This window comes from Staurois parvus, unplaced genomic scaffold (assembly GCF_062004578.1).
Source record: "Staurois parvus isolate SC_StPar_1 unplaced genomic scaffold, SC_StPar_1.0 ptg000818l, whole genome shotgun sequence".
Taxonomy (NCBI): Eukaryota; Metazoa; Chordata; class Amphibia; order Anura; family Ranidae; genus Staurois; species Staurois parvus.
In genome coordinates this window covers 9,931,911-9,948,990 of record NW_028318614.1, presented here as the reverse complement: position 1 = coordinate 9,948,990, position 17,080 = coordinate 9,931,911, and the positions used below count along the sequence as shown (strand labels likewise).

At 40.9% G+C, this 17,080-nt stretch overlaps 1 protein-coding gene across 4 annotated transcripts in view; it reads right to left on the bottom strand.

Moving 5' to 3' along the window:
* The window catches only part of SYT7 (synaptotagmin 7), a 529,323-nt gene that overhangs the window by 43,526 nt on the left and 468,717 nt on the right, over window positions 1–17,080 (bottom strand). For all 4 annotated transcript variants that reach the window (XM_089655043.1, XM_089655044.1, XM_089655045.1 and 1 more), the window contains 2 exons: window positions 6,762–7,032; window positions 1,221–1,390 (listed from right to left, as the gene is read on the bottom strand). In XM_089655043.1, coding sequence (XP_089511169.1) covers window positions 1,221–1,390; window positions 6,762–7,032 — 441 coding nt within the window. The remainder of the gene's footprint in view (window positions 1–1,220; window positions 1,391–6,761; window positions 7,033–17,080) is intronic.

Sequence of the window (17,080 nt, the reverse complement as noted above, 5' to 3'; positions counted from 1 at the left end):
ACTCATCTTATCAGGGAATCCTATCTTGCTTCCACTTAACAACTTAACTTTTAATTCTTCCATCCCTCCAAGTTATTACCTTTTGTACTCCTTGCCCCATCCTATTAGATTGTACACTCTTATGAGCAGTGCCCCCAACACCCCCCCCCCACTGATGAAAACAAACCTTAGTGACGATTCTCTTAATAATTCTCTCTAAATAAGCTTATAGTAACATAGCTGTATTTGGAATGGGGATTAACTGAGTACATTTGTATTCAACAGAAAACCTGCACGTTCACAAGAAAAACGCAGTGAAGACAGAGCCTAACTGCAAACAATAGTCTGATTGTAACACACAGCCTGATGCCGAAATCAGGAACCATAGCTGGCTGGCGCATAGATAACTCCTGGACCTGGCAAGACAGTTCTTTAGCACACAAATTAGTCTACAAGGAGTTCATTACTGTCCAGAGTGTAATATTTGGTGGGCTTGTGGCAGTGTTAGCTTCCTGGTTCCCGGGGTGTTTCCCTTCATGACCTTGGATTCTGTCATTGCCGATCTTTGCCTTGCACCCAGATTACTCTTGGTTTGCCACCTAAACTGGACCTCAGATTGTTCACTGACCTCGGATCTGTTTTTGGACTATGCTTGCCTGCTACCTACCTTGACCTTGTACTGTCCCAGAATTCATGTACCAGCCATTTTCTACTGCCTGACCAGACTCAGGACTACAGGTAACCATCTTTGTACCAGTTGCTTAGTCCCAGTGCCATCTGGCTTGAAACTATAACACTGTGGTCCAAGACCTGAGGACAACCAAGTACCATTAGGTCAGCTTTCCTTACGGGAAAAGGGGTTACTATATGCAGAAGAAACACCAACCAGCTATAGTTACTGACCTAGGCACTGGGATCTGTGTTACACTAACTTACAGCAAACATAAATTTATAATTTATCCAGTATTGCCTCTGTGATCATGTCATTCCTCATCCATAATTTTAAATGTGTTTGAGCTGTAGTGAGTCCCTGTGAACCCCAATTGCACACACCACTGGTAATAATACAAAACAGGCATCCACCAATTCAGGGAAAAAGTTAAAAAGCTGGGGCAGTGGTGAAGGGTTAGAAAAAATTATGCTTTAGTTAACAGCTAGCCTGCTTTGCATATGACAACTTTCATAAAGTAATAATCACTGTATAACAGACAAAAAAACACTGTTAAAAAATGATATCTTACACTGCCATCACTGCACGGTTTCAGCTCCTTCCAGAAGGTCTGCATCTGTGTTAAGTCTATCTTGTTCAGAGGGATTGATACTTCTCCAATAGGATCATTGCGGCTGAATCGATCATAATCCAAAACTTGTAGATACAGGACTCTTTGTACCACTTTTTCATATGGAAATCCTACAAAATAAGAGAGGGATAGCGTTATATTAGGTTTCTGTTCCTGGGAGGAAAGTGATTGTGCTGTCAACAAAAGAAGTCTACAATTATATTTAGCTAGGCAATACAAAAGTGATCATGATGAGCAAATAGTCCACATCAACAAAACCTGTCTTTTTCTGAAATCAGATCCCTGAAATGTCATTTAAAATCCCCTGAACTTCCTGTTACCATTAAAAGTTTTTTTTGTTCTCTGTGTCCCAACTGCAAAATTTTCACCCAACTTCCTGTATGTTCAAGAAGTATGGGATAACCTTTCCAACAGGCATACAGACAGCAGTAAAAGCAAATTTGTTGAGGCAGAATCTTGTTGCAGCTTAAGTTGTTATGTTTTCAATAGACACCCGCTGAACAGTAGACTGGTGATCCATGAAAATGGTCATAGATTAAATATTATAGCTTCTTTTCTGTTTTTGTAAGTTCGTTCAATGCGCAAACTAAAAGCACATTTATAGCTAAAGTGTTAGAAACCCTGTCAAGATTTTTTATTTGTCTGCCCCTAGTGAAGTGATCCACCCCTTGCGTTCTGTGTGATTGCCAGGACAGAAAGTGAATGAAGATTCATCCACCTTGAACACGGACATGAACAAAAACCTGACAGAGGCTCTAGCTCTTACCCAATCTATCAGAAACCAAACAAGTGTTGCCTGGAATAATGTTTGCACATTTGGAGAAATACTAGTGGGTTAAAACATCCACCATATCATCTCATTGTACCTCAGGGATTCTGGTGGTGAAGTATCTGTATTCCTAAATCTGACAGCATCACTGCAGAACAAAGAAAATCATGGTGTGTGGAATTAGGAGCCAGGAATTAAAACCAGCACACATCATCCTTGGAATCACTAACAGATAAATCATGCCAGTGAATGAGGCAACTCTCTATCATCCACCCATAATTTTTTTTTTTCAGAAGGAAAAAACATTTAAAGATAACCTTGTAAATAAATGCACAGAAAGGTGTATATTCAGCCTGACAAACAGAAACAACTCAGGGATGATTTAAAAAATAGTACTGTATATGATTACTTCTAACTGGCTATAAATCTCCCTTGTGAAAATAAGCACGTGATGGTGTTATCGACAATATCAGCCTGAATTTCTGTAATAACAGAAAAACGCTGGATCCCATAAAGAGGAATGTGATTATTGTGAACATACACAGTATACATAGCATATAGCCAATGTCATATTAGTGCTTTGTTTTACATTCACATTTGAAAGAATTCAGCTAAGCATATGCTCAGGTACCTGAAAAAGCAAATTGTCCTACACACATAAGGTGTTTAGACTTCAGTTATATTTGAAAAAATATATGTGATCAGTCATTTCAGACTGGTTACAGGCTGATAAAGTTGACAGCATTGTATTTTATTGGAAATTATGTATGAATGTCTAAACAAAAGGTGAAGAAAAATCAGACAAAATAAAGGAAATGTATATTTTGGAAGTTCCCTACGCAGATATTTCACAAATGACTTGCTAGGAATGGTGGCAGGCTATTACATCTACTGCAGATAAATTGAATGTGTCTAACCTGTGTATACAGAAGCATCTGCATCTCCTCAGCAGGTATAGGCAGAATTCAATGCAAGTGCCAGTGACAAATGGCTACATTGCTAGAACAGACACTTCAATCTATATTTAATTAGATACTTTCTAAACCTGGCTTTAACATTGGTAGACATCTTCCATTCATAAGGTTTGAGGCTGAGGAGGGACTTGATGAAGTGTAGAGTTGTGCTCAAAAGTTTGCATACCCTGGCAGAAATTGTGAACTTTTGGAATTGATATTGAAAACATGACTGATCATACCAAAAACCTGTTTTTCATTTGATAGTGATCATATGAAGCCATTTATCATCACATAGTTGTTTGGCTCTGTTTTAAATCATAATGATAACAGAAATCACCCAAATGCCCATGATCAAAAGTTTACATACCCTGGAATGTTTGGCCTTGGTACAGACACACAAGGTGACACACACGGGTTAAAATGGAAATTAAAGATTAATTTCCCACATCTGTGGCTTTTTCAAATTGCAATTAGTGTCTGTACAATAGTCAATGAGTTTGTTAGCTCTTACATGGATGCATTGAGCAAGGTTGATACTGAGCCACGGGGATCAGAAAAAAGCTGTCAAAAGAGCTGCGTAACAAGGTAGTGGAGCTTTATAAAGATGAGAAGGGATATAAAAAGATTTCCAAGCCTTGAATATGCCAGTACTGTTAAATCACTTATTAAGAAGTATAAAATTCAGGTATTTCTTGATACCAAGCCAGACGAAGAAAGATTGCAGCCACAACTGCCAGAAGAATTGTTTGGGATACAAAGAAAAACCCACAAGTAAAGACAGTGTGGTTGTTCTGAAGGAGCACAACGCAACAATACTCGAACAAAAATGAGCTGCATGGTCATATTGCTAGAAAGAATCTTTTGCTGCGTCAATGCCACAGTTGTCAAGCATATTGTAACTGAGCTTTTTTGTGGCATTGGCATAGCAAAGGCTTCTTTCTGTCAGCTTGACCATGCAGCTAATTTTTGTTTAAGTATCAGCATATTGTGCTCCTTCAAAACAACCACACTGTCTTTTTCCAGAGCAACCTGTATTTTACCTGTGGGGTTTTTTTGTATCCCGAACAATTCTTCTGACAGTTGGCTTGGCTTAGTATCAAGAGATCCCCGAATTTTCCACTTCTTAATAAATGATTTAACAGTACTGACTGGCATATTCAAAGCTTTGTATATATTTAGATCCTTTTCTATCTATGTAAAGCTGCATTACCGTGTTACGCAGGTCTCTTGACAGTTCTTGTCTGATTCCCATGGCTCAGTATCTAGCCTGCTAAGTGTATCCATGTGAGAGCTAACAAACTCATTGACTATTTAGACACATACACTAACTGCAATTGAAAAAGCCACAGATGTGGGAAATTAACATTTATTTGCCATTTTAACCCGTGTGTGTCACCTTGTGTGTCTGTACCAAGGCCAAACATGCCAGGGCAAGTAAACGTTTGATCATGGCCATTTGGGTGATTTCTGTAATCATTATTATTTAAAAAGGAGCCAAACAACTATGTGATAATAAATGGCTTCATATGATCACTATCCTTAAATAAAAGACAGTTTTTTTTGGCATGATCAGTCATATTTGTAATATCAATACCAAAATCTCACAATTTCTGCCAGGCTATGCAAACTTTTGAGCACAACTGTATATCCTACTCCATGCCTCTGTGCATGATCTAAACCCTCACGATATCATCACACAGACACCATAACAAGTTAAATGATACACTGAAGTGGCAGGTAGTCCATTTGGCTCCCTAGATATACAAACCAGGTCCGAGCTAGGGCATCTGCTTACCAAAACTACATATCTCTTTAGATCACCACTTTGTAGCTAATGTCACTGATCTCTGAAATGTTATTAATGTAGGTACAGTATTTACTTTATATTTTTTTAAACAAAAGTTAAAGATGAATTCCAGGAATAGATATTTTATACATCCAACTACGACCAAAGTAACTATGCATATACCATACTTAGCCAAAGCCCCTTGAAGCTGGAAATTACTGAGTTAGACACCACTACTCCAGTGATCTCTATTTGCTTCTAGGTCCAATGCTGAGCGGCTTCCCAGCTACATTCTGAACACAGGAGGTTGGCCGCTCCAATCAGAGAATTCTTTGCATTTTCTGAATGAATGTAAAGCATTTTCTGATGGGATGGACTAGAGATCATGACATCACTGCACCACTCCTCCACCTCATCCAATCAATGAACACTTTGCATACATTTAGAAAATACAAAATATTCTCTAGATGGTGCTCATGTCATGAGGTCAACCCCCTGTGTTCGGAATGGAGCAGGGCAGCTGCTCAGTGAGGGACCTGGAAACAAGTGGAAATCAATGGAGTAGCGTATCTACTTCTGTGGTTTGCTACTTCCAGGGGTATCAGCCAGGTATGGTATATGCATAGTTACTGTATATTGGTCCAAGCTGGCTCAATTTAACTATGTATAATATATCCATACCTGGGATTATTTTTTACCTAAATCAGCTTCATGTTAACATTTACAAATGTACATTTTAGAGTTTGTATGAGGCTTGTATTTGTTTTCAGCCAGTTTACATTTTTACGTATAGTATTAACTTGCATCTTCCTCTATGCAAAAAAGAGATTAAATGCTTTGGTTGAGGGGTACCAAACACAGTATCGGCACTTTTATAGAAATAATACTGATCTATTTCTAAGTTCTTAAGGTTCATCCGAGAAACAAAAAACAGATTTATGCAAACCTGTGTCTAAGCAAACTCATAACACTACCCTCCTATGATTCCCATCATATCAATGGGCCAATAAGGAGGTGCAGAAGGCAAAAGAGAGTGGGGCCCAGCCCACCAAGATTTCATAGCAACAATACCCCAGGTTTTAGGACAACCATGTGCTGCACAGCATAGGTGAGCACATATGCAGATACCTCCGGGTGCCTTCTTTGCATCATGCTGCAAAATTAACACTTTTAAGTTGACTACTGGATCAATTTAATTTGGCCACAGACACAGTTTTGTAGGCACAATCTGATCATTAATATTTTTTTGCATAAACTTTACCATACACATACACACATCTGTCTGATCTGTGAGTAAGTCTATTAATGTCAAAGGAGGCACATCATAACCAGACACATATTGTGCTGGGATTACTTTAGGAGGGAAAAACAGAGGGACTGCTTTTATACCTGAGACTGGTCAGCCAGGCGTGTCTGGGATTGCCTGCTGTTGTCCACAAGCAAGAGTGTGTTTACCTGATTTAGTTAAAATTGTCTGGCTCAAGTTCAACCATCTCATGTCTATGCGTTCCTCCATAGTTGAGGTTGCCTTGTCTATATGGCTGAAGACCTACAGCTGAAAAAATTACAGGCCTAAATAATTCACGATTAAGATTTTTCTGCATTGGCATTTATGCAGGGTGATGACCTAGCTAGTTGAACTGAAGCAACGAGATCATAGTTGTGACATGTCAACATTCTAGCTTAAATATAATTTCCAGACATATTCAGATCGATTGAGATCTATATTTTTTGTGAAGATATTATCAGATCTATATTTTTTGTGAAGTTCCATGAGAAGGCTATGAAAGCAAATATCATTCTGCATTGCTAAAAGGACCACCTTTAAGAAGGAATGTAGAGAGGCAAGAGTCCATTAATGTTTTTTCTATATGAACACTTCATACTTAACTACACCACAGAAAAGACCCAATATAAGGCTATAACAGCAAGGGCAGAGAGCCTTATCTATGCTCCCCTCCCCGTCTCACCCTCGAAGAGGAAGGTCTCGTTCCAATGTGGGTTGAGGTTTTTCCTCTTCACCTTGGTCTCCAGCTTGTGCTTCTTGTCAGGTAGCAGATATATCTTCACAAATGGATCACTGGTCCCACTGAAGTCCTTAGCTGGCAACTCCTGAGCTTTCATGATTTTAACAGTGAGAGTGGACTCCTGGAAGTTGTAGCCCACACTGAACTGAATGCGCCCAAGAGTCTCTCGCCCTGATGTGTCATGACCATCTTCTTCATCTGAACCAGGAGACAGCTGCCCAGAGAAAAAAAAAGAAACACAAATTATTGATGTTAATAACAGTTCAGTAAGTGCCAATCTTAAAAAGTACTGGTTGCTTTTGAGTAGATAACGCTGAAATGTTATGAAAAGCTTTTTTTTCAGAAAGAAGCTAAAATCATACTCCAAGTCCTATATAAAGGATAAGTAGACCTTTTAAAGTTGACCTCCAAACATATTAAAACACTGATTAATGCAGTTATGTATTTCTAATTTTAATGTATATAAATGTAAATATAAGTATTTTATGGCAACCAATGTTAGCATCAAAAACTGTCTTGATATCAGCCTCCTATAAACCTCTGTATAACATTGTTCAGTGTGAAAGATGAAGGGTCAGCACCGGCTGTCAATCAGGTTCTGCAGCCTTGCAGATGTGCTGTCAGTGAACATTGTAAAAGAAGGAGAGCTAAGAGCAAGCAGTGATGCTGCTTCTTCATTGTCCAACCAACAAGCTGGGGGGTTGTCAGAATCCTATTGTAGTGCTGTAACTACAGAGGAGGTTTTAAACAAGCCACAGATGATTCAATTTTCTTTCCTGCAACCCATGATTGCAGGAAAGAAAATCACTTGATTCCCATGTCACCACAGTCAATGTTGATGGGGAAATCCCTCACATAGAGCTATTGTGCTCTGAGGGTGGGGAGCCTTCCTTGTTGGCAGAACACAATTATTATTGCTGCTGGTTATAGCTGCCGGCAGTAATCGCATGCAAAAAATCTGACAGGCTGGTTGTACTGAAGTCGATCGTTGGACAACCTTCAGTACAACCAGCCTGCCCAAAAATAGATTGAATCTCGGCTGGTCCCTGCTAAACTAGTCAAGATTTGATCCATCTGTGGCCGGCTTTAGACATAGCTGTACTCTCTGGCACAATGGTTGAAACACAAAACTCACTGTGGAGCACTAAAAATTCCTTGATAGCTGGACAGTACCTACAGTATACATACAATATATTTTAAGTGCACTCCATTAAAACAGAACTACCTTTCTAAATAAAATCCCATTTTTGTGTAGCACCCCACAGAGCTAGTGTTCTGTTAAATCTATGGAAATCCGCATTGAACAGTCAGCGCTTTGTGGGGTCCCAGCTACAGTCTGGCTGGGGGACCCCTGTTCTATTCTCCTGAAGCATGCTCTGAAAGCCACTCCAAGATCCAGGACATAGGCTGCAAGAGTACTAAAGTTGACTGACCCTGCACATGCCTGCCTGGAATCAGAAAACAGTGAGTAACAGCCTTTAGGATCTTGTGACTTTCCTTAGCACTCCTGGGAGAATATTAGCTACTACTATCCATTTGGGACTGCATTCCTGTTTTGAGATTTGTGTTTGTTGCTGTTCAGTTTTACACTTCACAGGGGGTGCCTTCAACCTGAAGTCTTAGTACAGAATTAGTCCTCTTTATTCAAGTTTACAGTTAGTGGAATATCCCTAGGTTCACCTTCACCCTATCCAAAAAATAGGACAAAAAAAGAACTACACAGCCTGTTGACTCAAGTGTGTGGAAATGTTGTTTGCCTGGCTGTCGAGTGCCTATCAGGGAATGGAACCTGGGATCAAACTGCCAGACCAATCCATCTGTGCACTACATTTGAGGTGGATGGAAGTTGTAAAAAACTCTGGCTACCCAGACTGGACTGGCAATGCCAGAGAAAAGGGTCATTGAGTAGGCCAGGCCATGTAATCTATCAGTTCCACCCATCACCAAGCATGTGACTATGACTACAAAGTTGCTGGGAAGAGTGCAATCATGGAGTGCATTTAAAGGAGAACTTATCTTTTAGGTCCCACCCCTTTTTTGCATATACAGTATGCTACAATGGCACCATGGTAGTTAAGCTTTTGATTAGCGACATTTGACTGGCACTTATGTTCTGAGAAACTCTTGAGAAGAGAAGGATGTGAATAGAAAAAAAAACTAAAGGAATGTACACTCCAATTCATGCTGAAGTCATTATTATTTTTCAGTATTCTCTCTCTTCCCACCAAATCAAATTTTTTTTTAATTTTGGAGTGAGTACAATTTTTTTCCAGTGTCACAATTGGGGAGATTTCCCTTTACTCTTTGTCCCATTGAAACAGCAAGAATTAAGAAATCTCTTCAAAGTGAGGGTATGTCTCCTCTTAGACAATTGTCACCACAAAGGGCTTCCCCATTGAAAGATTTCCCCTCACCTGTTGAATTGGTGACTGAAAACTACAAAACTTGTAATTCCCATTATTTTCTGCCCTGTTTCTGATTATCCCCAGAACCAATAGTGTGGCTAAATCTCCCCAATGTCAGTAACAAAAGCCTGCCAGATGGCCTAAACTTTCCACATTGTATAAAAAAAAAAAGTACGTTTTGGCTTTACATTTATTTTAAAGGTAATCAAAATGCTGCACTTAGTACAACCGTAGCTATGAACAGAAAAAGAGCAGTTCACTGTTGTGGTAGATGTTCCAAAATCAATAGCGAAACATAAATACTGCAGACACAAAGAATCTAAATCCACTGCGTAAGTGACAAATGCAAGTTAACTGTAACAGGTCTGCAGTTATAATGGCAATAAAAGGGTTACTATATAAGATAAGTGAGAATGGTATAAGCCGAAATGTCTTGCACCTTCTGCTAACGTCTAATACATGCTGGACATTTGCCAACAGCAAGGTGAGTTACACATCAAAAGGTGTTAATAAAAATGGATGCAAGTATATCACTTATTAAAGAAAATCCAAAAGAAGCCTCTTACAAAAAGGATAGTTTATGCAATTCCAAACATATTGCAGTTATCCTAATAGATTTTCATTTACACACAATAACAAACTGTTTTTGTTATACACCCTGTAAATTCTGCACAACTCTCTAGAGAATGGTAGAGCTATAGAAGAGGAGAAGGAAGAAAAAGGTGAAGGAAGATAAAGGTGAAGGAAGAAAAAACTTTTAATCAAAATCTGTTTCATTGCAACCTCTAACCTCAGTGAAAAATCCACACTGCAAAACAAGGAGAGTCAGGAAAGGAATGAGGAATTTATAAGTACCTTTCTGGGAAGTTACACTAGATTTAGAAAGGGAAGCCTTTTTAAAAAGCTATATCTAAACAGCACCTGTCATTTAAACATCATAAAACAGAATAGACATCTCCATGTCAGAAGATGAAAGCTATAGCATTGGAGCTCTATGCAAAAAGCTATATGTAGATAGCGGAACTTCACCCAAAACAGGATGTTCCCTTTGCCTGCTCACCCCCCCCCCCCTCCTATTTAAATTTTGCCACTTCTTTTCTGACTTCTGATCCAAGAGAAGGTTTGGCCCCCCTCCTTCCCCCACAGCCTTCTGGGACACATCACAGGTCCCAGAAAGCTGCAGGACCATTCACAATGTGCAGCAGGAAGCCAGATGTGACACTGCAAGCATTCACAGCCTGCTTCCCAAAACATAGCCTGGATCCAAAGATGGCTGAAGAGCCTACTCAGGTGAGGGCAGTGCTGGATGCCTGGACAGGTAATTGTCCTATTATTAAAAGTCAACAGCTACAGTATTGTAGCTGTTGACTTTTCATTTTTTGTTTTCAGTTTGAAGAAGTGCTCCACTGTGGGACTGCTGTATGGCTGTAACTCTTTTCATGGGACACCATTGTTTTCATGACTGGTTTAATTCCAAGATCAGCTGCTGTCAAATTTGCCGGTACAGTTGGCTGACTGAAAACATGCTCATGTAGTTGAGCATATAGCTAGACTGCTGGAAAAGGTGAAATATAAAAGGCTGGCTTTTAATCCCTTTTTTAACATTAGCTGTGTGCCTTGGACTTCAATCAATAACCAATTAGAAATCATACAGTATGTCATAGTCCAGATTGTGTTAACAAATGGTAAAGTTTGGCTGTTGTAGATTGCTGACATCATCAAGGGGTGCTAGGATGTGTATTAATACAGTTTGTGTTGCCATACATTGGCATAAAACCCAAAAGAACAAAGCAAGTGAATTGTGGCATTACAGGCAGAAATAAAGCTTGTGCATGTTCTCGCATGAAAGCACTTGTTCAAGTGCATCAATGCATGTAAACAAATGCATATGAAAGGCAGCAAATCATAATAAAAATGTGTTCAACATATGCACATACATCAAGCCATTGTCTGGCAATCCTTAAAGCTGAACTCTGGGCAAATATCTAAATACACACAGAAAAAACATATATATAAGCTATTTTACCTGCAAAAAATTAGAGAAACAGCTCATCTCCTTCTATCAGCATGTTCCTTGTTATCACATGAACACTAAAGCACAATTGAATGGCTCCATGTGCTGCTTCTCCCTCTGTGATCAGTGGAGTAGTGCCCCATTAGATTGTCAAATTTCCCTTAAATTGGTTGATAGATAGCATGCTCCTTACATTGGTGGTCATTGTGAAGGATGCTGCTCCATTGCATTAAGGGTCATTGGGAAGATAGCCCCCCTATTTTTGTCTTCAGTGTAATTGTGTTTCCATACATTGGTGGTGAGTGGGAGAAGATTCCTTACATTGCATGATATTGACAGTTAGTGGAGAAATGCCCTATTTTATTGGTGTTTAGTGTAAAAGTGCACCCTTAAATTGATGGTCAGTGGAGAAGGGCAACCCTACTTTGGAGATCAGTGAAAAAAGGGCCCTTGCTAGTAGGAGAACTTTCCTTACATTGGTAGTCATTGGGGAGGATGATGCCTTGGTGGACAGTGGGAGAAGGAGGAGGACACACTAAAGGAGCTCTCTCTGAGAACCAGAATTTTCAAGCCTGGGACTTGCCTGCTAGCTCGGTAAAGGAACTATGCCTGTTCCTGGGGGAGGCCCTGTGAGGGATCCCCCTGATGTCACAGGGCTTAGTAAGGAGGAGGAGGAGGTTGAGGACCTGACTGTAGGTCCAGGCCCTGGTGAGGATGTGAATGTATCCAGACAAAGGATTATCGATCGTTTTATGAAGATTGGAAGAGCTGAGGAAAAACCTAAAGTTTTGAAAGCTGAACACAAATCCTTCAGAGCCAAATACTGCCAGGCTGAGAGTAAGAATCGATTGGACATGAAGCCTGAATTACAGCAAATAGAAGAAAAAGTAAAGAAACCATCTTTATTATTGGAAAAGCTGAAAACAAGAAGTGGAGTTTTGCAGAGAAAGTTGACAATGAGAGATTTGCCAGCCAAACATCAATGAGTTCTGTGCATCAGCATCCTCAGGTAACAGATTATATGGCTCCATCTACCTCTGCATCTCTCCCTCCATGTCAGGCTGCAGAGTTGTCAGTGGCAACAAGCCAGGGGGTTAAGAGTGAGCATGAAACCCTAAGATTCATTCATCAGATGGAGTCACCCCTGAGAGCAGACAAGTTTGACTTTTTTGATGACCCTTCAGAAGTCCCTGAGGATGGACAGAGGAGGTACAGATCGGCAAAGCCAGTACTGGTGGAGAAATCCCAGTACTCCAAGATGGCTGCTTCCAACATATCTGCCCCACTGGCTGTGGTGGATGGTATCCCACATGAGGAGCAGAAAGATAAGGAGCTCTGGAAGGAGCCGGCTGTTGGTCTTTCTGTTCTGAAGAAACCCTCTGCAGACTTTGAGGGAGAACCCCTGACAGAGATGTCTCCAGACTATCAGAGGAATGTGGATGGATCTGCACCAAACACCTCTGACATAGATTTTGCTGCTCCTGCCTATGCTGAGACCAGTAGTGCTGCAAGCAAGATTGCCATTGGCTGTAAAGAGTCAACTGCACCTGAACTCCCATGTATTCCATAGCTGATTGATGCTGATGGGGGAAGGAAGCAGCATACTGCACTATGTAGAGAGCAAACAGCCATGGATGTCAATGATGTTCATCTGTTGCTGTGTCTGAACAGCATGCACTTTCCTCAGCTGAAAGCCCTATCCTGGAGAAGGAGATGACAGCTGGAGCTGAAGCTTCTATGGTTGCAGCAGTGTGTATGGACACTGGTGTGGAATCAACAAAGACTATGAATGTGTCAGCAAATAGTGAGAAAAGTAATAATGGAAATGCAATAAATGTGTTGGTGGTGGTGAGGGGTTAATGTTTGCTGACAAGCGTAAAAATTAAATTTCTCCCCCTGTTCAGCAGAGAGAGGATTCACCATCCAATCTTGAATCTGTGCAATCAGTATCTTAGTGGGTACAGGAGGCGGAATAAAACTCCAACATATACCAAAACCAGAGCTCAGATCTTCATGCTACACAGAAGACACAGAATCTGTCACTTGCTGAGGTGCTGCCCTCAATAGATTGGGGAATCTTGATGCTGGCAAAAAGAGATAAAACAGGGCGCACTTACCTCGTGCATTATCGGAATTTATTAAAAAATCACAGATGCATACTCACAAACCATAAGGTCATAAAAACAGAGACAAAGAGACAAATTACGGTCCCAGATAGTGGGGGTCCTATGATGAAATAATCTAACGCGTTTCAGGAGTCAAACTCCCTTCTTAAGAGCTGCATCGGATGCTTCGAAACGCACAAATGTTTCTGCTGCTGGGAGGAATGTGGGGAGCTATGCTTCTGTTTTGGGGAGTCACACCAAGGAGGGTGGAGGGAATGTTGGAAATTCTAGTAGTCACAATTTGGGGAGGTTTGACAGGGGGCTGGTTAGTGGGTACAGGAGGCAGAATGTTGTGCAGTTGAGGTGGGAGGGGGAGGGAACCCCACCAGTAAAGGGGAGGGTGGCTGAGCTGATTTTTGAGATGGGGTTTAAAGCCTCTGATTTTTTTTGCTTTGATCTGTCCAGTTGGCAGTTATGAATATGATTTATCGTTTGTAAAACCTGAAGGTCTGGATATTTTTTGGGAGAGATATAGGAAGTGTAGGGGCCTTCAGCAGTGGAGAGGTTTAGCGCCAAATGTGGTTTCAAGGCAGCCTTTGATAAAATCAGTGACAATCCTGGTCTGTAATGAATCAGTACCAGGGACTGATTTGGTAGTATGGCTACGCCGATATGGCGAGGTCCTCATTCCACTGCAGAAGGTCCTGAATGAGCAAGGGATATGGATAGGGGCCTGGACAGTGTTGCTGCAATTTAGGGTGCTGGGCAATGTGGTTCAGCCCCTGCCCTGCTTAGCTTTTCTGGGGAGGGATAGGCTGACCATTTTCTATCAGGGTCAGCCTAAAGTTTGTAATAAATGTGGAGAGAAAAGCCACTTTGCATCATCCTGTACCATCAAGAAATGCTCACTGTGCCATAATTTAGGCCATTTGGCCAAAGAATGCACCCAGATTCGGTGCAATTTGTGCCAGAAGCTGGGTCATCTGTAAAGTCAGTTCCCAGAGACACTACATAACCTGCCAGGGTTGGAGGCTGAGCTGCAGAGGCTGGATAAAGAAGATGAGGCAGGTGATGCTAGGGAAACTGTTGTTGCCCCTCCTGTGTCTGTTCCATCTGTTGTGTCAGTGTTTGTTTACCCTAGTAATGTCATCCCTGAGTCTGTCCCCCTTGTTCCTAATCCTGTTGTACATAGATCCTCCAGACTAGCGTAAGCTGCTGGGGTGCGGGTTTAGTGGATCTTTCCTCTCGGCCTGCTCCACATCCAGTACCTGTCCCCTAACAGTGCAAATGTGGCTAGGAGAGTCTGGGGGTGCTGGATGGGGGTGGAGCCAAAGGGGCTGAGGAAGGGGTATCCATGTCCCATGTCTCACCTTCTGCTGAAGGGGATTCAGCTGATGAGGGATGGGAGAGGGTCAAGAGGAAGAAAAAGAAGAAGAGGATGAGAAGAGCTGTCCTTTCTTCCTCACAATCAGACCCAGGAGGGGTCCCTCTTGGCAACACCTATTCAGTTTTGTCAGGTGATGAGATGGTATCTGATTTATCAATTTCTTTGTCATCTATGGATGAGGGGGAGTCACATAGTCTGGAGTGGTAGAAGTTAAGAAACGACTACCCCGATCATCTTGATTGAGTTCCCGCTCCATTGAAGGTGGCGACCATTAATGTCTCCAGCATTAAATCTGCAAGAGCTCGTGATATGGCCTTATTTTTGCTCAGTGAGTTTGATGCTGAGATTTTATTTTTGCAAGAGACCTGGCTCAATACTTTGGGCGATGTCCATCTAGCAAAAAGGCAGTCGAGATGTTGTCCCTCCTGTTGGTCTCTTGCAGCTCAGTCTTGTAGTGGAGTTGCAGTGCTTTTTAAAACTGATATGGTAATGTGCCGGTGGATAATTGAGATAGAAATGGGGAGATGCATGGTCTTAGACGTCTCTGTTAGGGGGTAGGATCTGCACCTGATCAATATCTATGGACCACATTCAAAATGGGACAGGAGATGCCTCCACACAAAGATCAAGCTCTTCCTTTTTACATCCCAGGGGGTTCAGGGGACACCCCAGGCATGATATTTAAAGGAATTTTCCTTTTTTTTAACTTTTGGCAATGAAAAATGACTGACCCTTTAAAATGGGTACTTTTAAAAAAATTTCACTGATTCATGTCCCTCAGGGCAGTACCCCAGTCCACATACTTCTTTTATGGCCAATAACTTGCATATAAGCCTTCAAAATGGTCCCTTTTTAATTTACAAGTTCAAGTCCCATAGACTTGCATTGAGTTTGAAGTTTGTGGTCAAACTTTCATTAGGTTCGAACGTCGACCATGAACTGTACATGGGGATGTTTGGCCCATCACTATTGATGAATAGTGCACTGCTTCTTTACATAAGTGGTTAGCGAAGAGGTGTGGTTGGTGGGCACAATGCTACTTATATTGGTGGTCAGTGTAGTGTCCCCTTACATTGATGGTCAGTGGGAAGAATTATTATTATTATTATACAGGATTTATATAGTGGCAACAGTTTGCTCAGCGCTTTACAGTATAATGGGAGACAAAACAGCAACAATATAATTCAATAAAAGAGGGATAGGAGGGCCCTGCTCCTCAGAGCTTACAATCTAGGAGAATGCTCCTTTTATATTCAGATAAAAAAAGATGAATGATCTCAATAGAAAGGAGAAGTCCCACACCACTGACTGTCAAATTACACCACCAGCACTATACAGGCACAATTAGGCAAAAAGATCTATCCATCACTGCTCAAGATACCCCTAGCAATTTCAGAGAATAAAACAACATGCCAAATTCCACGTCCCTCCAAGTTTCACTCGTAAAGGTAAACGAATGTGACAACTTTAAATACAATCTAAGTAGCACATCTTTCTCCTCCCCAGGATGTCATATAAAATATATTTCTACATTGTTCCTCAGGAGAAACACTATGCAGATTTAAGTGGGTACACAAACTGCTTTGTACTGCCTCTACCAGGAGTGTCTGTTATTACCATTGTGTTCCTGGCTCTCCCCTCTACACAAACAAACCCTTGCGTCTTTACATCCTTTACCTGCCAAGCTCATTAGGAAGCAGTTGTTTTATTCTCTGTATCCATCTGGGGTCAGAATTGTGCAGATGTTATTTTTATGATGTGAGCTGCGCTGTGGGAATATTCCTCTTTGTTTATGTGGCTTCTCTGTAGTGACAAGGAAGGAACATGTAGAAACCTCCTTCCCCTCTGCATAACACCCCGCTGCTATCTATTTGCACTGATACATGGGGCAGCAGCAAGTGTTAGCACTATTGTAATTAACAAGCTAAGATGGTTATCCAAACAAGAGATTACGACTATTTGGAAAAGAAAAGACATTCAAGGTTTTATATGTATTATCATTTGCATTAATTCAGCTTTTTTTTAATGTACACAGTTAGGATAAGTAAAGCATGTTGGTATTAAGTAATACAAATATTGTTGCTGCATATTGTTCAATTTATTCAAAGATTAGATAAGAGTGGCCTGCAGCATTTACTACTTACATATATAAGCCATAGACATTGTGTAGGGCATTCAGAACAGTGTTTGTGCGTGACTACTCATAACTGCTTATTTAAAGGGATTTACAAACAGCCTCCCTCGAAATTGGATTGAACCCCTCACCTCATCTCAATATTGTATACATTGTTGACTTGAAGAGACCCTTTTAGTCTTTTAAATAAATCATAATGCAAGTTTCCTGCAATAGA